Here is a 26,252-nt window from a genome sequence, read left to right on the forward strand (position 1 = left end):
TATTCTGACTTGGTGCCTCCCACTGGTTTGTTTTCAAACTAGCACATGCATGAACTCCAACAGGTATTTCTAACCTGTGCTATCAAAATTCAAGTGGGATTTGTAGGATACAAGAAATCTCTAGAAAACATTGCACTTAGAAAAATAAAACATTCTACTACTTGTATTACTAATTGTGAATAAGATCTTTTATTTGTTTGAATGAAAATCTTGAACATTCTCCAAATACCCTGGAAATATTCTCCAGTTTGAGAAGTAGCTAGTGTAAACAAAGGCAAAGAGAATAAGCTGTATTTCCTAAGAGGTACAAGGGCAAAAAAAGTCCTGTTAATCTCGTTGTTTGCCACAGAAATGGTATTTACTTGCCTATTTTCATATAATTTCACACCCTGGCAATTTGACTGACAAACCACTTAGCCTTACAAGTATGCATTAGATGTCTGAGTTATATCCTATCTGACCGGCATTAAGACTTTTTGAACTCCTTGTCCATTCCAGATTAACCAACTTCTTAAGCTGTTTTTAATCAGATACATGAGTGATGTATAAAAATTCTTGTCTTCAAGCACACTATAAATTACTCTTTAACCCTTGACTAGTATGGTTGACATTGAAAAAAGCTTAATTTCTATTACAAGTATTTTGCTTTTCAATGAAATTTCAATGAAATTTCAACAATTTTCACACTTTTATTTCTTTACCCAGGAACAGCCAATTTCAATGCAGCATTAAAACAGTGAAATATCCCCATTACTGCCAAAAAAAAAAAAAAAAATTAAACTATTTTTCTTGAATTGTGTGACTCTCAAAATAAACTTTTAAAATAAATTCTTTATTCAAATGTAGTCAAGTAAAATTGGCAAGTTTAAGTGAAACAACATTTAGGACAGATCAATGTTATGTGTGCAACTCATTTTTCCTTTGACATGAAGGCATCATAACTTCATCATAACTATTATCAGCAATGTTTCTGCATAAGACAAGATAAGGCTACTTTATTTTAATCTCCCTGCTCAAAGACTAGTTCCATGTTTTACTTACTAAACATTATTCAAACTGTTTGCTAAATGGGTAATTATTTAATTCTTTATAGATTTCTCTGTTGGGCTCGGTTCTACAAAACAAAACCTTGTAATACACATGAAGGAATTTCTTTTTGCAAAATCTTTGTGAAGTAGAGGTATGGCTTGATTTTAGAAATGGAAAACTGAGGCCCAGAGACATCTAGACTAAATTTAACCTGACATGCCTACAGTCAGATTGCAGAGATTAGATCCTCAGTTGCCATTTATTTCAACTGCATTTGGAATGCTCAGCATAGAATCACAGAATGGCTTGCATTGGAAAGGACCTTAAAGGTAATCGAGTTCCAACCCCCTGCCATGGGCAGGGACACCTTCCATTAGACCAGGTTGCTCAGAGCCCCAACCAACCTGGCCTTGAACACTTCCCGGGATGAGGCATTCACAACTTCTCTGGACAACCTGTTCAGTGTCTCACTACCCCTCACATCTAATGTAAACCTGCCTTCTTTCAGCTTAAGGCCATTTCCCCTTGTCCTATCAATACATGCACTTGTAAAAAGTCCCTTTTCAGCTCTCTTGTAGTCTCCTTCAGGTACTGGAAGGCTGCAGAAGCCTTTGTGGAGCCTTCTGTTCTCCAGGCTGAACAACCCCAACTCTTTTGGCCTGTCTTCACAGGAGAGGTGCTCCAGCCCTGGGATCACCTTGTGGCCCTCATCTGGATTCCCTCCAGCAGGTCCATGTCCTTCCTGTGCTGGGACCCCAGAGCTTGATGCAGCACTGCAGGTGGGGTCTCACCAGAGCAGAGCAGAGGGGCAGAATCCCCTCCCTCACCCTGCTGCCCACGCTGCTCTGGATGCAGCCCAGGACACAACTGGCTCTCTGGACTGGGAGTGAACACAGTCAGCTGTGGCATGACATGAAAATCACACAATATGTGTCTCAAGAAGGACACATAGAAAATGAGTACCCCTGAAAATGTTGCAAGAAGTTTTTCCAGCAAGAAACATTAAGTCAGCACTAATGTGGAGACACAAAATGTGACAGAGGCTTCCTTGGCACCCATTCAAGCCTTCCTGCTACAGTACTGCACTTTCTGTTCCAGAAACAGCAGAGATGGAGTCACCATTCACCACACCTGCTACTGCTGGGAAACATGATTCAGTTTTCTTAATATCTAGTTATTGTCAATATCTGAATAAATACTGGTGGGGAATTGGCAGAGGCATGTTTGGAATTTTTAGCATTACTGTTTTTGGTCCTATCTGCTTCTAGGCCTACAGGCCTCCACTCCTTTGATCCAAGATCTGCAGAGTGAAAAAGCATCTCTCCACTGAAGTCTGACTCAAACTTGTAGGCTAACAAAGCCTACAACTCCTATTTCATGCTTACAGTCTTATCTTCCTGAAGCTGGCCACACAGGCAACATTCCTTGTATTTCTATGTTAAAGGAATACGAACACACGTAAACAGGAACAAAGAAATCAACACTTATAAACTCTGTTCTGTGACTTTGTGGCTTCAAAAGCCACCAATCAAATGAGCAGTGAACCTTCAGGCCAAAAGAGTCAGCAAAAGCAACCACCCAATTTCTTACATTTTTAAAGCATCTTTTAAGTTAAATTTCACCTTTTTCCATTGGTGTTTCCTAGAAATTTTGGTTGGAGATTTTTATAGTTATTATCATTCTAAAGTGAATGGTTGGACTACTTTTTAAACTCACCTATGTGAGCAGGAACAAAACATGTTTCCCTATGTAGTATGATCACACTTTCTGCACTAGCATAACTTCAAAGAAGTTGATTTTAGTTAAGCTTGATATTTTTATTTGAGCTAGGAGGATTAAATTTGAAGGGCTTCAAGTACAAGAGCCAAAACTAGTAAGCATAGGTAATAATAATCTTATATCTGGCATATATTATAATCTCTGATGTATACAATATTCAATCAAAACCTCAGTCTTGTACACTTCAAAGTATAAAAATAAATAAAGCTCTTTCAAGTTTAAGATTCAAACTAGGGAGCGACAACTGTAAGAAAAATAAATCTTCATTGCATGAATCCATCTGAGTCATAAATACCAGACAGTGAATTATTGTGTGAAGAGCTAGATTTCTGCCTTTGAGACAGGCACACAGACCACATACCTCTGAGGAGAATCCTTAAAGTGAAATCAGAATGGTCGTGGATGAATAACACGAAGATTTCAGAGGATTCATAAGCTATAGAAAGGAGAGGCTGGAACTGAACAAACGTTGCACTAAAAGCTATTGTTAAACCCAAGTTAGAAATTATTTTTGAAAGTAACAAGAAATGCAAATGAAGAAAGAGGATTTGCATTTCAGATTTTTCTTTGAGTGTCAAAGGCTCAATAGGATAAGATTCCTTTAGTGCTGTCTTGAATTTGGCAGTCTGTATTGCAAGGTACAGCACAACAGCAACCACCAGGCTCTCCACAGCAGTTATGCACCTGAGAACACAACACTAATTTGGCTGGGCTTGTAGCAGCACTGAATTTTGGAAAGCCAAAGATGAGAAAGGGAAATAGAAAATACTGTGAATAAGGACATTCATTCTGCCCTCTAGTTCTTAACAATAAAGTTTATGGCAATAATGCTTAGCAAAAAGAAGTTGTTTCCATGTTAAAAAGTGGCATTTGAAAAATGGGAAAAACAGGAAGATAACTTAGGGAGCACTGATGGGAACCCACTGACATTTGAGCTGTGCATTACTGATACTGACACTGCTGTGAATATCTAATTTGATTTCCATGTATTTAAACAGACACTGCCCACTAGAGATACATGTAAATTAAATCACATGCATGGCATTTTACATCAGTGATTACTCCAAAAGCTGTAACAGCAGTAGAAGCTTTGCTGTATTTTGATTCATTGTTATTTCAGACTTTAGACTAATTTTTTATAGATTATATGACTAAAGCTGACTCTTCAGAGTTAGATTGCTTTGGGAGCTGGAGCTAGAGAACAGTTGCACTAAATGTTATTACTAGTGTAACACAATGCAAAATAATGTCTGGCTTCTCAAACAAGCTGATTTAAGTAGTAAACAAATAAATTCTAAACAATGTATGCTGGTGAACAGTGTTAATACTGGATTTAAAAAGAAAACAGTAGTTTAGGAAAAAACCCTCACAGTTACATCTAATCAAGCCAATTTTATTGCCACACAGTCCAAGGTATGGTACAGCACAAGAAAACAGAAAAAACCCCTTTGCTTAAATGGATGTATTTACAGTGAAATAATGGTAAGACTGACTTTGGAAAATGCAAAGGAGTCTAAGCTATAATCAAACAAAATGAAAATGACATTGGTAGCTCTTTGGCTTGATCTAATTTGTTTCATAAAGGATTGCACATCTCAACCATAAGGCAAGGTGAAATGTCTTCCTGTTTTGTGGCACAAAAAGGGGGAATATTAATTAAAAAATGAAACATAAAGATTTGTCTCGAAACAAAAAGTTTTTTTAATTAAAAAATTAAAAATTAATTTTAAAGGACCTTTAAATTCCAGGTGGAAAAGGATAGAAATTATTTATGTGCTATTTCTCTGATAAATGTAGACCTGGAAAACATTTTACCATAATAAAAATTAATAAAAAGTATTACAATTTTGTTAAGTTGAATAGATAAGGTTTAAGCCAAAATCTCTAACATGAAATGAGATGCTGTTCAAAACCTCATCTTCTACCACTCTTCCAAATGTTAAATAGGTTTTTTTTGTAAATTAACTTAGTGCTTGAATTGAATTTATTAGTACAGAATGAAAGTGCAAAATGCTAACGTGAAGGAAAAATTTTATTTGGCAGAAGTCAAAAGCTAAGTACCATGCACAGAGAAGCTGTAGGTTTAAGTAAAATTTTGCTTCTATTTTGTATGTAGGAACTAATAATGGATCTAATTTGAGATTCGGCAATGGGTGAACAAAGATAAATAGTATTTAAAGTACAAATATAGCAACATTTGTTAAAGAATTTAAAAAAAATTAGCTAAGATATCATTAATCAAAGTTATTAAAGTATACTTTGATCAGATTATTGCAATAACACACTGTCCTTCCTGATGTAACTTGGAAATTTTGCCATACTCTATTCTCATATGGCAGAAAGAATGCTAGAGAAGATGTTTTGTAATCCTAATCCCAAACGAATCCTAATATCATGAATGAAGATAGCACTAGCAAAGCTATTTTCTATGAATAAGGAAGATCACTCTTTTTTCATAAATTTTTGCATTTTAATGTGCACTGAGGAAACTGTTTCTCTAAAAGTAAGAATTTTAATTAATTAATTTTTCTTAAGCCTAGAGTAAGGTGGTACTATTAGCAAATCAAAATGCAATCCTTTAAATGGCAATTGCCAAATAGAAAGCTCTGAGTTCTTGCTCATGTTTGAAAGAGAAATGTCTATAAATTCTGATTTTACTTAAAAACTGATTGTTCTGTCAGCAACTGCAAAAAAACCCAAATCAAAACCACAGAAAACCAGGAGTAGATTGAGCCAACATAACTGGACAACCCCCAAATGATTATTGGCTCTTTTGTGTTCATTTATTTCTTGGAAAAACATTATTTCAAATTTGAAAGAGCATCTCTACAAAGTATATGGCATTCATAAGTCAACAAGATAGAGAATCTGAATTTAATGCAGAAATTTCTGTTCAATGGCTCAGTATATGAGTATGTCAGATGTAATGAACCAAGTTCTCTATCTGCTGGACTTCTGCATGAAATCAGAGAAAAGAACAGGGGACCTGCTTACATTTACTCAGTTTGTGCTATGTAGAACCGATTTACAACAGATATCAACAGTGAACTTAGCATCCTGTACCTAAAACTGAATTCAGGTTCTATGCTGGTGGTAGACATCTGAAAGCCATAGTTGCAGCTAGTGGTCTTTCAGTATTGCCTTCTATTCAAATTAGTCTAAACAGAAGGAGAACCAGTCTCTTACCCGGCTTTAATTCTGAAGAACAAGATTCAGTTATTTACAACATTTTGTAATGTACACTATATAAAATACTTTAACCTACAGCACTTAAGAATCTTCATGCAGTCTCTGAATGGTCTTGTGAAGTCAACTACCTATTGCAGGAAATAGTATTTCCTCTTGTCCTCTGAATATTGCTCCTTAATTCCCTGTACTGCTGACTCTCTGTTATCAGGTAAAATAATACACTTCTCGGCTGTGTTATTAACAATGCTAAATATACAATTAAATCCCATCAATCAGTATGCAGCCAATATATATTCCAAACCTATCTTTATGGAAATAATATTCTTTGTGGGAGAGAGAACTAACGCAGTATTTTGCAGATCTTTCACAATAAAAGACATCTCGTTCTAACCACTCAATAAGGCTAAATAAAACATATGACAAACTATGGACCTGAGTGTCTTCCTCTTTGAAAAACTTGATTTTTTAGAAAGCAGGGAGTAGCACTGCAATAAACATTTTGTTGCCACTATCCTTCCAACAAGCAGATCAACAGGTTTCCTTCATTACGCTTTTAGCCAAACACACAGCGCATGCAAAAGCCAGAGGACAGGGAGAGAGAGGGAGAGAAAAACTGATGCTACTAATAGAAAGTTTGAGATACAAATGAGAATAAAAAATGGTGCCATTGCATAACACTGCCTAAGTGTAATTTTATAAATTAGATTATGGACCTTCATTGAATAATCTGTTCAATTTACACTGTGAATGATATTTTTAAGATATAAGCTGATGTCAGAGTACTTCTAAATATTTAAATGAAGCTGATTTGATTTAATACCTTAAGTGAACTACTACTATTTAAAAATAAATTACTGTGTTTTGTGGCAACTGAATAATAAGAAAATTAGAAATCTATTCTACACAACTGTTAAGCCACTGTAAATCCTAATTATAACTCTTAGACAAACCCTTTAAGTAGTCCTGCTAACATCCACAAAAATTACAGGCATGAAGCTAACTGGTTTTCACCAAGAGTGAAAAACTTTATTGCACACTGTGAAATTTAAAGAGAATATAAACTTACATTTTATCATCATACTGTTCTAGAGAATTAAAGCTTTACTTCTCTCGACACAAGGAAATCTCTTTTTAAAGAAACTTCAATTTCACTGAATTGAACCAAAGAAAAGACCTCATTTCAGACAAGGGGAATTTTTAAGGGGCTGACTGGGGCTAAGAGGGTGTATAATACTCTTACACTATAATGCCTGCAACTCAACAACCTCTCTATACCTAAAAGCAAGTAGAAGTTTCTAAAATCTTTCTGCTCATTACTCTCAGATAGGCATCAGTTGACCACATTTGCAGTCCCACTCATGCTACTGGTGACAATAAAAAGGAACAGATGAAAAGAAGCTTTTTCTAATTATTGGACTCTGAGATGCAAAAAAGCCTCTACAAGGATGTTTTCTATGAAAAACACAGGCAGCAAATTCTACCTCAAATTCTTCACAATGCAGAATACACAGGTCCTATTTGTCTTCTGCTGGAAGATCTTTTACTTCCTCAATCAAAGACCTTCTATGTGACAGGAAATCCTTGATAGTAGACTGACTTTCATTTTTGACAATCTGAGTTCTCCAAGTGCCAATTAATCCAATTCCAGACCTTTTCTCAACAACTAAAATAGTGAGGAATTTTTTTACAATGAATCTAATACACCTATTTCCTAAAAAGAGATTTCAGAAATCATTTATATGAGGTTCTTTCTTTTATCTTTCATTGTACCTTTGTCAGAAGGCAGGTTCAGCTGAAATCTCAGCACTGATTCCATTTCTCTTGCCATTGTGTTCCAGATATCCTCTGATGGTCCAAAGCTATCTGATGATGGCTCAGATGCAGAAAATTAAGAAACTCCAAACTTGGTGCTTTAAGAATTAGCTTAAGAAAAATATCTTTTGGAATAAGAACCACAGAAATACGTGTGGACACAAAAAAACCCCCTGAGATCCTATCAGATGTGTGGTTCTTTTTCCCCCCCTGGGTATGAGAAGTCATGTAATACACCACTACTAATTTTCTTCCCATGATCAATACTACTGGCAGGCTTTTGGAGTTGATTTAACAATACTTCAGTTTGGGAGATTTTCTATCACATAATTTAGAAGTCAAGATGTTTACTCATAGCAGCCCTTCCCATTTTCCAAAATAATAGAGGATGAGGTTGAGCATTGTTTGATGTGCATCCTGACATTAAGCTGTATGTTTGAATGAAGAGTCTCTTAAAAAGATAGAAACTAGACTACAAATCCTTTATGGACCCCAGAAAACCTCCAACCCCTTCCTGACTCTTCAAATAGTTACGATGGCCACAGGTATCCTCAGTTTCAATTGATTTATTCCTTTGGATCTGTCAGTGGCTTGAATGTTCTGCTGAAAAATACACGGGGTGGTAGTCTGCCACTAGAGAATAATGTATCCATTTTTTTTTTATACATTGTGCTTTTTATATCTTGTACTGTGTGTTTTGTGAGCATGAAATCCTGATCAGCTACTGCATCACAAGATCAGGCTCAGCAGACAGCCAGGCTATTTGCAGTTTAGATATGAAGATCTTGCCTTTGGACAGGGTATAAAGGATGAATTGCTTGCACAGTCTTGCAGTGCCACCTTGATACTTCAGATTCTTTAGCACAAATTGCAAAGCAGTGATAGTTTTGGAGAAGGCAAAAAAGTTTTTGGAATCTGATCAAGCAGGAGACTCATACATGCTGATCAGTTACCAGCTGCAATATGTTGGTTTGCATTTCTTCTGAAGACAGTGATCCCTCCATAAAGTGGAGGGAAGGACAAATGGCTGAAGTTTCAGGCAAAGCAAGAAGACTCTAATTTCCCTGAAAGTGACTTACTGACTTCATCATCTGTAAGAGCATGTTCATCCTTTTTGCTGATATGAACTACGAAATGCCTGTTGATGCACTCCTTTTTCTTAATCTCATACAGATATTCAGAGGAACAGAGTGAGGTGAGGATGGCTTCTGTCTTGCACCTGTAAGCACTAAACTTAATTTCTTGTTCCGGTATTAGCTTAGAGAAAAGTGTCTTTGTATGTGAGTATAGTATAATTTATTTATTCCATATTGGTGTTTTGATGACAATGATGACAAAAACAGTGAGGCTTTCATATAATACAGTGATGAGGCACGATGAACTGTAGAATACATATCAGGTGCTTTTAAGAACATATACTTGATTAGTTTTAAAACTACTTGTCTGCCGGTAGAGCCAGACAGCAACTGTTGATCTATACAGACCTATGACAGGAAAACTGGTATGCATCTTTCTTCTTAAGAACTGTTCTATTACATCTTTTTCCTATTCATACACGGAAACTATAATAAACTTTTATTACTAAGGATGAGGAAGTTCTAGGAACAATTGCTTGCTGAAGCTGAAACTTTTGATAACAAATTACGCAATCAGCAATGTACAGGTCTTTCTGCTTAGGAACAAAGTGATTGAGTAGATGAGCTCTTTATGTCTGCATTTTTTAAATTGCTCATGAATAGAACATTCAGATCAGGTCTAGAACCTGGCCCATGGTGTGAGATAGAGCAAACTGTTAACTTCTTATGGGATCTTGTCAACTTTAAGAGATTCTTTTAAAATAAAGAATAAATAACTGTACATGCTCAACACTGATTCAGTATAGCAGAAAACCTTAAGTCCATCGTTTTGATACTTATCCATTTATCAATTATAATCATATGCTTAAACCTAATCTTTACACAGCAGGTCATGGAATTAATTTTACAGTGTTTTATGAACTTTGTTTTTATTCCATGATGTGGTGAATTCTAGTTTATCTTATTTCTTTTTTCTTCCCCATTCTAATTACAATTGAAAGTATTTTCATTTTTAATTCTTGTTAAGATGGTTCATACCTCATTACAGAAGACCATTATGAAGCTGATATGGAAGTATTTAAAATGGTACATGCATTTTGGCAGGTACCGACTCGAGCCAGAGCTTTGGGAATTAATAATGAACTTCAGGCGTCATAAACCTGCCTATATCTAGACAGGTAATTAGCAATCATAACCTGATGGCCATCTTTACAGAGTCCTTCCAGTTTCATTGCCCAAAAATGGGTCAGACTAACAAGTGAAGTGTTTTGAAGCCTTGACATCTGCATGTTTGTTATTTTTACTTAATGTAAGAGATAAGGATGCTTTTATCATATAATTTATGCTCATATGCTATGTAGTAGTTGCCTAACTACTGGACTAGACATCATGGTGGTACAGTGATTTTAAAACCATGCTGAACATGGTTGCAGGTTGATCATGCAAAATCTGCCCCCCCAGCTGATTTTTCCCCACTTGTGCACAGTGCAATGCAAAAAAAAAGAAAAAAGTAAATAAAATCAAAAAAGTGTGATGGGTGAGCAGGTCGACTGTGTGAGAGAACACGTGCAAAGTATACCTCAGAAACACTATAGGTGGATGAGCACGAAGGGAGTCGAGCCTGGTTGTGCAGTGGGGAAAAGGAAAACATTGTTAAAAAAGAAATGGTGGCACAGTAAGGGTCTCAGAAGGTTTTCTGTATAGGTGGTTCCAGCACTGAGATAGTGGCAGGGGGTTCATAAAGTTTCCATGACCAGCTATTTCAGAAACTCTAAATTTATGCCTTTTAAGGTGGAAGCTTATTAAAAGAAAAAAAAAATTGTATTTGAAAAATAATTAAAACTAATAATGAATCTGAAGACAAATATAAATTCTTCCTTCTCTAAATGTCTGACAACACTATCTTTAGGACAATAAGGTATTCTAGGATGAAACTTTACTGATCTGTTTCATTTAAAAGTATTAGTTTTATTCTAACTCTGCAAAGGATATAATCTTATGGGTGAAAACCCATAAGAGGCTCTGAATATCTTTATGTGTTGACATACTCAGAAACAGCATTTTGACAAGGGAGGTTTTTCTTCAATCTCACTGCCCCAAAAACCAGAATAACTTGCAAAGTTCAACGACTAATGGCCAGATATAGGTCAGTAGAAATCTGCAGATGATGCCCCTAAGCAACGTAAAGTGCGTGATCCTTGAGGGACTCTGTCAACTGTCAAGAGCTTTCAGTGCAAGTTAACACCAGTTAATTGGTAACACAACAGTTTTACTGATTGCTTAAGACACATTTCATTTATCCACGATAGTCATTACTGTAAACTATTAATCACTCAGACATAACTCAAGTAAAAGGACTCTCCAGTAATTTATAGGAAAATCCTTTATTTGGGTGAAAATATTTCATGTTTCACTGTCTGAAGAAGGAATAAAAGCAGCCTAATAAATGAAATGTAAAAAAAAAGATTCTTATAAATGTACTAAAAATCATGTCTTCATTTTTTCCTAGGGGTGAAAAAATGGATTATCAGAAGCCTTAGCAAAAATTCCTTAGACTTAACAAACAGTTTGGATACATTTGTGGTAAAGATGAATCCATCAAGGATTTCCACACAGGTTATTAGTGACCACTTGCTGACTTAGGTATATGATGGACTTAGCAGAGACCATAATACTCATAAGAAGTTTTTCAAGAATATTTTTCAGTTTTAAATGTGTATTTCATATTTTTTCATTGAAATATAAAATATCACTTCCAGGAAATTTCTACAGTCACATTGGTCTGTGCTAATTTATGTCTCCATTAAATATACAATTTTTTTTTTCTTCCTTGAAAAGTTTTTAATACTCCAAAAATATTTTTGCTCCTTTCTGGCATTCTGTATTTCATTTGCTCTTCTAGATAACATTACTAAGGAAATTTTAATCACTTCACATCATCTTAAATATTCACACACACTCAGCATTTTCTTCAACTGGTGAAATGTTTTCTTAAACTGATTTTATGAGATGATTTGCAGAAGGATTAAGACAAAAATAGAAAATTCCTTCAGACAAACAGCAAGACTGAAAAACACAGTTTTAGGAAATCAACTGTTATTCTTAAACAGTCTATTTTATAATTATAGAAAAAAAAAGAAGAAAGGAAGATCCTCTTCTGACAAAGCAAAAACTGTTTCTAGAAATACTGCTTTGAAATCTTTCTTAAAAAGATAAGGTGTGCTTTTGCTCAGAACAGGGGTGCAGCTATTCACCTAAGACTTTTGGATGAGGCTCTAATCAAGATTTTCACAAATAATGCCCAGCCACTGTTTCCATGGTTTGTCTTCCAACAGCATGGAATAAAACATTAGCCTTGGTTTTGCAGGTGAGGATCCAAAGAATGCATGAATAGCAAGAATCATCACAGCATCAATTTTTTACATATCAGAAACCAGATACACAGAAACAACAATGATCAGAAGGTTTGGAACCATACTCCACAAAAATCTGAAGAACTTGGTTCATGTTGTCTACTCCTCACACCAACTTACAAGGGGCATGCTAGACATTTGTGCACCTTCATCTTCTCTGAGGCAACTACTTTAAGTAGAATGCTATCACTTTCCTTGTCAAAGCATCTTGTAATCTAATTATCCATATTTTCATTAATAATGGAACCATTTAACTTCAGTCTTATTCCAATTAGAATTTAATAACTTTAATTAATATTGTATTTTCCAGTTCCAGTTCTATAGAAGCAAATGATAATACTCCCCTCAATAAGATAGCAGTTATTATATTTTTTCTTGCTATGCTCAAAACCACACACATACACAATTTTCCTTAATCTCCTAATGTTACTTCCAATTCTCTTCTTATTCATACCTGTCAAGACTCTCAGTGTACCCATTTCATTTTCTCATAATGATGAAATCAAAGATATATGGAAGTGCTGTAGTTCCAAACTGACCTAATATTCTTGAGGAAAGGATTATGCTCACAGCACATGGGGATTACTGTTTATCTTCAATAGGATCACACAGTGTGACTGTTTAATCTGCTGCACACTTATAATTTCCTGATCATTTCTATGTCATTGCCTTTTTGCTAACTGGTCTCCATTTTTAAGCATCTACCTGATTTCAGGATTTTGTTAGTGTACTGTTTCTGTGCTATTAAAATTAAATGTCAATATGTTTCCAAGCTCCTTTGATGTTTCTGCAATCTATCACCTACTCTACTTATGATTTGTTGTCATATATGAACTTCAGTGACTGTTTTGTCCAGTTTGAGAGAGGGGGCAGCTGTCCTTATTTGGTATGCTACCTGACAACCCCTACATATTATGTTAGGTGAAGCTAATGTGCTGGCATTTGGGCTCTTTTCCCTCAAAAACTTTCAATTTAAGGGGCCAAATTGTCAGTCACAGAAATTCACCACTGTGAGAATTCTTTTAAAAGAGCTATTTACACCAACTGAGAACCTGGTTCAAATGCTGCAAGAGTGATTTGGTTTCAGTCTGAAGGCCTTACTTGACTCAGATTTTTAACTAAGTGAATGTTAGGATCAAGAATAACAGTCATGTTATTCATGTTATTCATCATAGCCAAAGAAGGCAGGTACTTAAAGTAAGACAGAAAATGAATGCAGGAGACCACAGACTCTGACACACACCGGTCTGCATGAAAAATTAGAAACCTGTTTCCATTTAACATGATCTATTGAAAGTATTTGGCCACTGCTATGAATTCTGAGAACATTTTTCCAGAAAAGAACCAGAATCTTTGACTTGAAACCATACTGGTTAAAAACCACAAAAAATTACTTGGCGTATTACCTGGGAACTCTGTACTTGGATATAACTTTTTTTTCTCATAGGCTTTCTATAATATTTTTCTGCAGAAATTAAATTTGTATTTAAAATTCACAGCCTGTACTACTACCAAAAAAACCCCCAAACGAAACCCTAAAAACCCAAAGATCTAAAAAAAATCTTCAAAGCACAGATTGAAGCAGTATTGTTCTGTTGAATTTCAGAGTAATTCCACACTTCCAGAGGGGTATCAGATTTGGGAGGTATTAGGAGTTGTAAAATATAAGTCAACTCTTTCACCATTTCTCATGTCAGTAGCAACTGCACTTACTTGCTACTGCTACATTAATTTCAGCAGTGGGGGAATGCTACCATGTCCAAGTGATAGAACACTAAATTTTCTAAACAGTTCAGTGTCGAACTGGTCACTGCAAGGGTCAGAGTATTAAGTCACGAAAAGAACTGCAAGATGAATGAACTTCTTAAGAAGAAATGAAAAAACCAAACCTTAGGTCAGGATAACTCCCTTGTAAATAGCTATGCACTGTTGATATTAAAAGACATTAAAACTGAAAATTACCCAATCACCAAAATTCCTTAATTAACTAAATTTTCATGCATGTTTTCAGTGCAAGTTTATTTCAGATATCCGGCAAGCTTTCTAAATTTTTGGTGGCATCTGTGATATTCTGCAGAATTCCAGTGTTTCCTACATATTTCCAATGGCCTTTAAATTTAATCTGGAAAGAATGTCTTTGCAATTCATTCTGGAATAAAGGTTCCACCTTAACGGTATTGTGCAATAGCATTTAATTTTCACTTATGGGGCTGGCCATGAGATACTATATGCTCCCCCTCCCATACTATTCAATACTTTTGCCACATTGTAGGAGTATCAAAAACCCACATCTAAAACCCTTTCCAAAAGCATTATGGAAAAAATGAAAATCATTGAGAAAATGAACCATTAACAGGTCCCTCATTATTTTTTTCTCCAACTGTCCACTACTGAGACTTGTCCACTATTTCTTCTCTTTGATCAGTCATTTGTATACTGTCTTTTAAAATGCTCTTCTCTAGAACATCCATTATTACTGCATGAATCAGAGCAGCAGTGACAAAGCAGCAAATTTTAGCAACGTGTTCTGCTTGTTTTAAGAAACTCAAAGGCATATGCAGAATATATGGAATATTTCTTTATTTACTTACATTCCTTACTAACTGACTGACTTCCATCACGGACGGTATGGTCGTGAAGTAACAGATAAAGTGGCACAGAGGAACAGGACAATTTCATGACAACTAATGTTGTCATGCTGCCATGGCTAATGTAGTCACAGCTTTTAATTTGAAATCTTTCCCCATTTGACATTCTGTGAAATAATGTAGGATTAGAACATCTTTTTTGTAGTACATTGCTTCATGCATATTTTTTTTCTGGCTTTACATTTATTTTTAAGTACTAAATCACGAATTTAAGAAAGTAGTCTAAAATAAAGGAACTTGCTTTGTCTTGATTGTGAGTTATCTCCAAATCTAAAATATGACGCAGTTTTTTCCCTCCAAAACTTGATTCCTAAAAGATTTGCCAGGAAAAAGATACTGTCTTTTAATCAGATTGATTTTATAGAAAACTGCAAAATATTAGCAGCTCAATTTCCTCGTATTTGACCTGTAAAAGATTATAAACTCAAGAATTTCTACTTGACAATAAGCAGTAATCAACTGTATGTCAGATACAAAGCTGTATATACAAAAGCACCCAAAAGGGGCAAAAATTATCAAATAATTTTCATTACAAAAATCATCTTGTACTGTATAACCATAGTGGATTATGCATTAGAATGATAGTTGTGAGAATGACAACAATCATAGTGTATGGAAAACACAGAGGACATGAATCTAAAGAAATTATTGAGATACCCTTCAGTGGATGGATGTACAAAGGGATAAAGTGTTATTAACTTTCACATCTACTCTGCTACAAATTTTTTCCTTATTTTCATTATATGCAAAATTACATGGCTTAAAGACACCTCTATACAGAATTGCTGAAAAGCTGTTCCTAATTTATGAGGTGAACTACTAAACAAGAGGCACTGCTGTCTGTATTGTCATGTTGGATTTGACTTGCTTTATTAAATATTTCTGTGAAAATTGGGTGACTTTATAGGGTGTCATGACTGATATACTAGATCCTAATTCTTTTTTCACAACTTTTTTTCATTAAACAAGGAATGTGACACAGAAGAAATATGCTGCAGAATTTTTTGCATTAGTCTGCTAAAAAAACAAGCAACAAAATTTGCATAGCTGTCATTCAACCAAATATTGACCTATTTTGTGAGATAAAATAGGGACCAAAAAAGATTGACGGCAAAGACAGAGGTACATGTGAACCTATATGCTTTTGGGTTACCTTGTATCAGCCATAGTTTTGGTTCAGGAAAGACTATCAGTCACTGGCAGAAGGTATTTTTATCCTTTAAATTAAAGCTATCTGTTTTACTCATTGCTAAGTCTAATATTCAGGAAACTTTTAGATATGCAACTTTGATTTTGGAAAGGGATTTTTTTTTTAGTTTCTGTAAAGTCAAGCAGTTTGATTAGCATTTATTAAAATGCAGTAGGATATTCTTTACAACAAACTCTGTCAATCAGGTCAGGTTTCTCACATATATTAAAATGAAAACTCAGCTAGAAAAGAAAGAAAACACAAAGGAAGAAATATAGAGAAAGGAAAAAGATGGGGATGAGAGGACAAACCAATCATATTTGGTGTTACCAGCCAGCAGAAGTTTTAAAAAAAAAATCAGATCACCGAGTGAAATCGTACATTTACTCGGAGAGAGCATCCTTTGACATTGCCTTCTGGGTGATCTCTGAGCTCCTCCAGCTTTCGATGGAGCTACATGTAAACATCAGAAAACGAATTGAAAAAGCAACCTGTTCTCTGTCACGGGTTTTTTTCCCTTCATTTTTCTTTTGCTCTTTATTTTTGTGTTTTGTTTTATTTTGTTTTTAATAAATCATAGCATAATGCATTTCTCACTGCCTCTGCCAAAACATTTCAAGACATCAAAGTGCTTTGAACAACACAGACATACAAGGCTCAGTAAACTTGGAATCTGGAAGCAAGACATCTTTGCTTAACATGGCTCTTTTTCACTACAGAAAAAAAAAGAAAAATCAAGGGAACTATAATTCTAAAGCTACTGAATCTCTGCTACATTGTTTAGTTATTTATTTGCTTATTTATTGGTAAGGCTGTGTTCTAGAATTTATTTCCATATAAAGAATTTTTAGAGGTAAATTTTCATGTTTGGGAACCTCAATTAGGATTTCCCATTTTCTATAAGGAAGATTTTCTGTCTACACACATATTTTAGGTCATGGAATTAAATCCTGGGAAATCAGATAAAGAAATATTAATCTGAAATGAGCTATCAATGGGTCTTTGTAATAATAGGTGAAACCCACCATCTAAATAAGCTACATCTTCTGCATATGTGCATGCATCTAGATTTGTATGTGATGACCTACAATCATCTCAAAATGCCCGGGTCACTGCAATTACGTACAGGATTCTCAAAAACAGCACAGAAATTGTGGCTGCCTTGTATTCTTCTCCATGTGAATTCAGTGGTCCTGAATGTCTCTCACTGAAACAGAGCCACATTCATGTACACTGCTCTTCTCATCTACACTGTAATTAAAACATCTTCCCAAATCACAGGATGAAAAGATAAAGCCTCACAGACAGTGAGGAATGCTACAGATGCCTCTAGCTAGAACTTCTATAAACAAGTAGCAACTGGCTTCTTGTTCTATGCTAAGATCAATTTAAATGAAGGCATTACCGGAAAGAGGTGCATAATTAATCCTTTCCCTCCCCTTCTTTGTGCTCAGTGAAATAATATTTTCACAAAGAGCAGCTGTAGAACAGTGTTAGAGAACAGAGAGGATGGCTTGTCCTGGAACAAATGCAATACACTTACATACTAAACCAAAACCAAACCAAAACATCATAAACCAAGGCGGCAGGAAAGGCAACGAGAATGCGGAAGAAAAAATAAATAATGAGTGGCTGAGAAGGTGCTAAAAGGAAATAAAGTAGGAAAAAACTGAAAAATTGGATAGCTGAAATAGAGGAAACTCTTGAGATCAAAATGGCTTGGACTGCATATGATCAGCACCTTGGTTAAAACCATTTATCAGGGTGTAACACTGTATGGTGGGTACTGGTTTAGATATCTGCCTGTTCTGTTATGCAATCTAAATATTTGTGTATGTTTATACAAACATTAAAAGGCAGAAGATACTTACTATCAGTAAAACAGTGGCTCCATTCTTTTTATTAGTCTCATGTGAATCTCTTTCATTTCATCTTTATCTACCTTGATTTTTTTTTCTGATTTAAAGGCTATATATATGAAAGATTCAACTCTCTTGTAATGGTCTTTTGCAGAATTAAATGCAAGAAGTGTGAACGCTATAAAAGTTTAATTATGTTACAAGATGGGAAGCAGTAGTAGTTTGAAGATGAGTAAATCACTTCTCCATGTAACAGGCAGTTATAAGACAACAAACAACATAGATCAGAGAAGTGGTTTAATCATGATCACTAAATTACAGGCACTTTAAAAAGGTTGTTACTATCTCTTACTTCTAGTGACATCCAAAGCTACCTAACTGGCAGCCTGCCTTCAATAGGTTGTTCTATGTGTAGCACAGAAACAAACAAAATGTGACCCAACAGCAATAAGAATACTGAAATAAAAATGATGGGATGGTGAGAAATGGAAAAGCCCCTTCCCTCCCTCCCCACACCTCCCCCTTCAAAAGGAAAAGTGTAGGGTATAGAAGAAAACTTGCAAAATAAATGTTAGAAACATATTTACTTTGAGGGATCCAACTCTACTAGCAACTCCTTTGCTTTCATCCGGCCGTCTAATTTGCTACAATGGGGGAAGATGGGTAAAAAAGACAGAAGAATAAAGAAAAAGTGAACTTAAAAAAATTTCCACACAATCAGTTAGCAGTACATGCAAGACATCAATTTGACTCTCTGAGACACCTCTAGAGGACAAAGACACAGACTCTAATTTCTGGAATAAATGACGCTTTATCATGGCATTTTAAACTTGCTTTGTTGATCACGTCTTTCTCAGTATATTACCAATCTGGCACATACGTTGCATGCTGAATTCACTAACATTTTTGAAAGAATACATGTTACTTGTCTGATTTGGATATTAAGAATAATGAAGTTCTAAAATGCTAACTGAAGAAAAAACCACCCTATACCTTCTACAAATCATATGAGCAGAGTATGCTATAACTGGGAGCCTGCAAGTATCATGACTGATACCTGACAGAATGAATACAGATTCCTATTGGCCCAGGCCTAGAGATTTTAGCCACTGCTGTCAAGATTCCCAGTTAAAAATTATGCTGCCCAACCAGAAAATTTTAATGCCAGACCAACATTAGATATTTATTTTAAATATTTAAATACACTATGTATATGATCCCCAACATCTCCTATCTGATTACTTTTCCTTTATTATGTATGTTTTTTCCTAGATGATGCAGAGGATGGAAGAAACAAATGAGGTAGCTGCTCAAAAGGCTTCATATTTTTAGAAGCATGTAAAAAAAAAAAGTTCATTTACAGCAAAAGTTCTTTTCAGAATTTCTTAATCTGGTAAATAAACCTCTTTTACTGATAAACTGAGCATGTGTCATTTGAAGTAGAGAGGTAGAAGACAATAAAAATTACTTTTGTGACATCCTACTAGTCTGAGCCAAGACTGAACTGAAAGCTTTTATTATCTTAAGTAAAACAAAATCCCACACAACTGAGGTGAATCCCTTCAAATCACAGTAACTGTCTTTAAGAAAACTCAGCAAAGAAGCCAAAGATTGAATGAACCATGGAAATTCAACTGTGCTTTATGCTCTCTGGAGCACACTAGCAAGGCACAAGTTAAATTGTCCTGTTTGTTTTTACCTGACCCATGCAAAACAGAGAAATTCCTATTCAAAAAACAGTCAATGGGATGCTTTGGATTTTTACTTGTATTTGATTCTCAATAAAACAATGCAACTAAAAAACATTTTAACAATTTGAGTATTTAGTTCTTTTAGGATGTCCATTAGCAAAATACACTGGAAACATTTATGTTAATTGTTGCTTTCCTTCCCTGGTCTTATGGCATTAAAATAGCACCTGATTTGAACTCTCAAGTGAAACACCCACATTATTGTTATCATGGGACTCCAAGTAAATCTCCAATCAATTCTAGTATATAGACCAAGAAGAAACCATCATTCTTAAATAAACTATGTCTCCTTTAGAAGACACATTCAATTAAAATATACGCAGTTGTAACTGAGTTACTACATATCAGCTATGTATTTCCTAATTGCGGAAAAAAGGTACGCCTCGATTTGGAAAAAGATCCTTATCTGAACAGAAAACACCATGAGCTACAGCAAAGATGCTTTCCCAATAACCTGGTTGAGGCACTACCAGTCCCAGATAATAAGACATAATCTAGTAGAACTGCGATTCATTTTTCCAATTTGAAACTTTTAAAATGAATAATAAATTTAGGTTTGTTTGGAAAATGAGAAATAGGAAAAAATAAATGCTTATAATCTTACATAATGATATGGAACTAGGGCATTAAGAAAAGTGCTACATAACACAGAAACTTGAGGAAAAGTTGTGACAGCAATATGCATTGCCCCTCAGGGAAAAAGGTTTTCTTGCATTACTCACCAATTGTGGCTGCTCAAGTTGTTCTGAAAGTTTAGGACTCAGACAGAAATGAGACTGGAGATTTTATACGTGAATATAACTAATATTATTTAGTCTATCTTTCTTCAAAATATAGATAGAAATACATGTACAATGTGTACACTGAGACCAATGAAGTTCTAAATGCTTGCATATATAATTTACAAGGAGATAGTCTAAGTTCAAGTCTTGTTTTACATCCATGGCACAGTTAATATATATGACAGCATGTTTTCTACAGGAACATTGCAGAGTGCAACTTGAATGCTTCTCAAGGGATGAATCAGAATTATATGAGTACTGCACAAACTATACTACATCTGCTCTGGGAATTAAATAGGGTATTACCAAGAAGGCAAGGGACAGCAGGAACAAAACCCCGTATCTTTTTCATGGCAAATACGACAAAAAGGAATATCCTTATCTTTCTCTGGTCAAATGTAGGATGATCTAGAAGTTACAATTCAGAAAGTGGCACGGATTATACATTCCTTGATTTTCAGAAACTCTGCTAGACACAAGAACCCTATCTTAGATGAACACTGGTAAATAGAAAAGATTAAGATGAAAGATGTGTGTAAGTGGTCTAAATCAAAAGTATCTATACCACAACACAAGCTAAATAAGTGGATTAAGAGATGAGGCACAGGAGCAACACCAAGTAGCTATGGGCAAAATATTACCTGAAAAACTTGAGGGTTTTGGAACACTCTGAAGGTGATAAATGAAGATACTCAATGCAATGAAGGAAGAAGGGTGCTGTGTAGGGAACATTCCAGGAAACTAGGAAGGTATAATGCACTGACAGTTTATAAATGCCTTGTATTTACACCTCTTTCTTATTCACAATGGAATAACAGCAGGAGTTAATAGCTAAAAATCAGCTACAGGTATCCCTATCTTGATATCTGAAGAACAAGGTGGAGTTACAGTTGGAGTAGAATGAGATAGGAAGCCAGTCGAAGAAAACTTAGGAACCAGAACCAGTGAGCAAAGAGGAATGCTCAAATATGGTTAATGGATTTGTTAGAAGATGGGTGAACAGAAAATGTTTTCTAAGCAGAAGTCTCACATATGGTTTCAGTGTTATTCCGCTACCTTCTACTTAATAGAGCACATGAGAAATGAACCTGTAATTCTTCCTCCTTAATTTTACTCCAGAAAAAAGAATTTAGAAGATCTAACCTTTAATACATAGCTAATATATCTAATCTATCAGTTATACTTGTCATAAAGAAAGAACATCTCTGAACAATTAGCTAATCTGAGACTCTACCTTTTGCTGGATTTATTTCAAGAAAGAGTTCCACAACAGGAGAAATAGCCTCAAACATTTAACACTATTTATGTTAGAGTCCTTCCCCTTTCTGATAATATACTCTATTTGTGCTACACTAAATTTTCCCTGCTCACACTCTGACAAAGAAATTGGAATTTTGCAGGACCTAAGTCTTTCAGAAAAGTGCTCTCCCATCCACATTCATCAAAAAGCTAAACCTCTGTCAGACTTTTTTCCAAAATCCTGGGCAACACATGAATGGTTCATAATGAGAACACCTTTTTGATATGATTAAATTACTTAATACTGAAATTGAATAAATGCAAAACTCACTATGGAAATTTTTTACAGCAGTAGTTTAAAAAGGTGCCAGGTACCTTATTTGATGACCTGGGCATGCAATGTTGGAATTATGATAATCAAAAGTAAGAGATTATACTACACAGCATCCAAATCAAGTTCAGATTATATTTTTCGTAAGAAAAACATAGCTGTTCTCCCACTTCATTACTACTGCAGAGATCAACAATGAATGGTGAATAAAGAAAACTATTAATATTACTTGTGGAACATCACTGGGTTTGCAAAGAGATGTTTTGGCAGGTATGTTATACCACATATCCCTGGCAACTGTGCTGACAAGCATTTTCTATTTCCTTCCACAAAAATAGTCCCTGTCAGTTTCCAGCCATGGCTTCTTACTGCATTTAGCTGGAAGTTCCCTTGTGCTTCTTACCTAGTTGCCTTAGGGAATGTGCAGTGCAATGGTGTGAATATCCTCTACTGAATCCTAAATAATAAAACTTCCTTGCATCATATTTGTCAATGTGACTACACATGTGGTTAATAAATATTTATGAAGTTGTTCATTTTTAAAGAAGTTTTTGGATGTGAAATAGTGACACTCACTAGTTTCTACGTGCTATGAGAAAATAAGACCTCCTCTGTTTTTTCAGTTTTACCTGCCATTACTTCCTTCCAGTTACTGTTTTATCTCAAAGTGCAGGGCACCATGCTGAGAAAGGAATGATCAGTTTTGGAAGTCTAAAGCAAAACTGCACATGTGATGTTCCTACTTTGGTTCACTACTTCCTTCAGCAGAATTCCACAACATACCCCGAATCTGCTTTTGTTTTTTTTTTTTCCCCAAGGGCCATTCCACTAACCAATGCAAAATACAGAAGAAAAACAAGGGGATAAGCTCCAGCCCAGCATAAAGAGGTGTTTTGTGACTCAGTGAAAAGGTAGGCGGATGTATAAAAAAGCATTAAAATGATCCTAAAGATAAATGCATTAAGAAGATAAAAACATTAAAAACATACCAGAAGATAAACTAAATATGAATCAGCATGTATTTGAACAGCCCCCACATGACCTATATGTAATTCTTTATATGTTGTATGCTTTGAAAGAATACAACATATAAAGAACAGGGATATTTAGAAGCCATCAGGAATCTGTATTAAAAGCTTAGAGATTTCTTGAGTTGATAAAGTGCATTCAGCTAGAGGAGGAGGTCAAGTTGATGAAGAGAAACTACAAAAGCTATACTTTACATATAATTATACCACTGTGTTCCAAATAAATATTATTGAAATCTCTCACACAATTTCTCACACAATTCATATTAACAGAGAAACATATCTCCAAAGTATAACCCAACTGGCAATGATTTCACATCAGTCAGCCAGGAACAAAAAATATCATGTATTGGCCAGATCACGTAAGGGAGCTGAATCCAAAGGAGATTTAAACTTATGAAGATGGAAAATGCATTTTCTGACCCTTAAGAATGTTAATCAAGTTCAAGGTATACAACAAACTGGAGATAAGTGAAGGGTAGTGACATCCAATTAAAAAAAAAGGAATAAACTGTAAATATTCGATGGCTGGCAAGAAGTAATTTTACTTAGTGAAGTAATTACATACTACTTGTGAACAACTTTGATGGTGGGGACAGTGACTGTCAACTTCCAAATATTATATAATACAATTCTGGCCTAGGTGGCATTTTTTACAACCCTTACTTGCCTAATCAAGAGGAGAAAATTCTGATACAGAAATCCAAACTCCAACTTAAATTCTCTTCTCTGATAAGAACAATGTTCTACATCAAGTGAGCAGTTTCTACTGCTAACAAAGAGCTTTACATATTTTTAATATAGCAGCAAATCAATTTAAGTTAAAAAATGCATTATGTATAACTTTTACCTCCATGCATAAAAAATAGATTTGCATTTGAAAGTATTTTTACTTCTGTTGTTTTATGCCAGACAAACACCAATTAGAAGATGCTTCCTGAATAAATGGGGAATATTTCAAACAAAGGGAATACAGGCTCCTATAACAATGACATACATTCTCAACCAATAAACATATTCATGCCTGTGCATTATACCACAGTATGGCATAGAAGTTTTATTAAGGTTGCTGCACTTCTCAATAATGTTAAACCTATAAAAGCGTAATGTACATGAAGGCTAATGAATGCTAATAAAACATCACTATCATACCATCTCAAATTTTGGTCACACTACCCACAGTTATTTTTTTTTTTCAAATGGGCACTAGTACTCACACTGTTCCATGTTCAAATGGGGGAATAAACACAGTGCAGGTGGAACAAGCAGTGGTAAAAAGTACTGCAATTTTCTTACTATTTTCAAGCTAGTATCATCACAGGATCAAATGCTCTGTTAATACACATATTGGCAAAGATAATATAACCATGTCCTTACACAAGAGACTTTGTACACTGGTTATTTTACACCAACATGTGTCAGCCCAGTTCTTTGAAAACATCTATTGACTTCAGTGAAATTTAATGTTCAGAAATCAAATCTAAAAGTTGGTAGATAAAATGCACAGCCAGGGCAAGACAGACTACAATAATTACAAATACTACATAGTATGCCTCTATTTGTAGTGACTTAATGTCCTAAATCTCATTTAAACTAGATATGTGGGCATACAAGAGCTGGGTCCTTACTGTCATATGCAGTGAACAGCTGGACAACTCTCCTGTCACACAGCTGAAGGTTTGCAAACCCTTCTACCTGCTCAACGCTGCCTTTCTGCCACTTCCTCCTGACCACAGCCCTTCCTTTTCTCATAATGCTATTGCTACGTCCTGCATCCGAGCTACTCCCTACTCTTCTTCAAACACTTTAAGTCCTGCAGCCTCATCACTCAAGAGGCACAAATATTGCTTTGGTCTATATCAGACCTTTACCACTCAACCTTTACATCCAATTTCTTCTCAATTCAATACTTTCAATCAATATTTTCAATCAATACTTTCATTTCAGACCCATTTGAACATTTTTTCACTGTCTGCCAGCACATTTCGCTCCTCACCTCTGCCTGCAGCCTCAGTGATTCTCTGGCCTTCCCCACAAAGGAAAGCAGAATTTGCACCTCATGCTCCTGGTAGAGTCCCATATATCAGGAACCTGTCTTGGCAAGCAGGAAAGGTCATATTTAAGGAAAAAATAAAAACATCCTAGTCCTGGGTGGTGAAGTTTTGTGTTCTTTTTATATACCTTTCCCAAACTGACAATTCACTTCTGAATGCGCTATTTTGCCTTGCTGTACCAAGCTGAACTTAAGTTTTAAAAGCCGCAGCAGATATAGGGTTACAGTGCATATAGTGGAGGACACTGTCCTTTAAACATTTTTAGACACTAAGCTAGCTCCTATCAAAGATACCCTTGTGGTCATGGAGAAAACTGTTGCACCAATGAAATCACTTAGAGGTGATCTGATGGCAGGACAGGTAGGTTATAAAGCAAACCAGCTCTCTGGTAGGGTTATAAAGCAAATATCTGCTCTCTTTGATCACTTCTAGCACCAAAATTAAGGGAGAAATGTTTGCATTGGGGTTCAGTGTAACAAGGAAGATCTCATCTTTCTGAAAACAGATGGGGCAGTGGGATTTTAAAGGGAAGAGGACAAGTGCCTCTAAGGTTTCTTCTCAAATGTCTGTAACAGCCTGTATTTTATCCATTTGACTAGACAGGGCTGTGTTTGGAAAATCTGTGTAAACACATCTTGTCACATGTATTTCCTCACATTTATACATCCTGAGGAGTTCAACTATGAAAGAGGAGTGGAAGGGTGGGTAAGGATATTGGAAAAGGATGTATCCACTAATGCCACAGGAAACAATTAAAGCAGTGAGAGGACAACATCAGAAGATTAAGTTAAGGTGGAAAGACCTGGTATTCAGGTCACTTTGCAGAAGCTTAAAACAATATGACCTTTAAATGGCCAAGTACTAACAATAACCTGGTAAATGGCCAAGGTCAATCTTTGTCCATACTGACAGTGCTGTTGAGTGAAACCATTGTCCAACAAGCTGTCTACAAACTTCATAAAGCAAACCCTGTGTTGCAAAGAACTGCCATGCAAACACAAGAACTCCTTGCTCAAAGGCGCTCCTCACATTTTGAAAAACTACACACAGAAGAAAAAAAGCAGTCTTAAGAA

The 26,252-nt window shown here is 35.4% G+C and overlaps 1 protein-coding gene across 32 annotated transcripts in view; it reads right to left on the reverse strand.

The window, feature by feature from the left end:
• Positions 1–26,252, reverse strand: part of GPHN (gephyrin) — a 282,202-nt gene that overhangs the window by 57,554 nt on the left and 198,396 nt on the right. For 9 of the 32 annotated variants that reach the window (XM_042047195.1, XM_042047198.1, XM_042047186.1 and 6 more), the window contains 3 exons: positions 18,582–18,638; positions 16,517–16,588; positions 10,465–10,506 (listed from right to left, as the gene is read on the reverse strand). The exons of 7 other annotated variants lie outside the window; for them this stretch is intronic. In XM_042047195.1, the coding sequence (XP_041903129.1) occupies positions 10,465–10,506; positions 16,517–16,588; positions 18,582–18,638 (171 nt within the window). The remainder of the gene's footprint in view (positions 1–10,464; positions 10,507–16,516; positions 16,589–18,581; positions 18,639–26,252) is intronic. 16 more of the 32 variants (XM_042047218.1, XM_042047205.1, XM_042047217.1 and 13 more) reach the window with 3 other exon arrangements.

The sequence above is a fragment of the Corvus kubaryi genome, unplaced genomic scaffold (assembly GCF_017639235.1).
Source record: "Corvus kubaryi isolate FWS band 111438036 unplaced genomic scaffold, C.kubaryi_AGA036_p1.0 66, whole genome shotgun sequence".
NCBI classification, from domain to species: domain Eukaryota; kingdom Metazoa; phylum Chordata; class Aves; order Passeriformes; family Corvidae; genus Corvus; species Corvus kubaryi.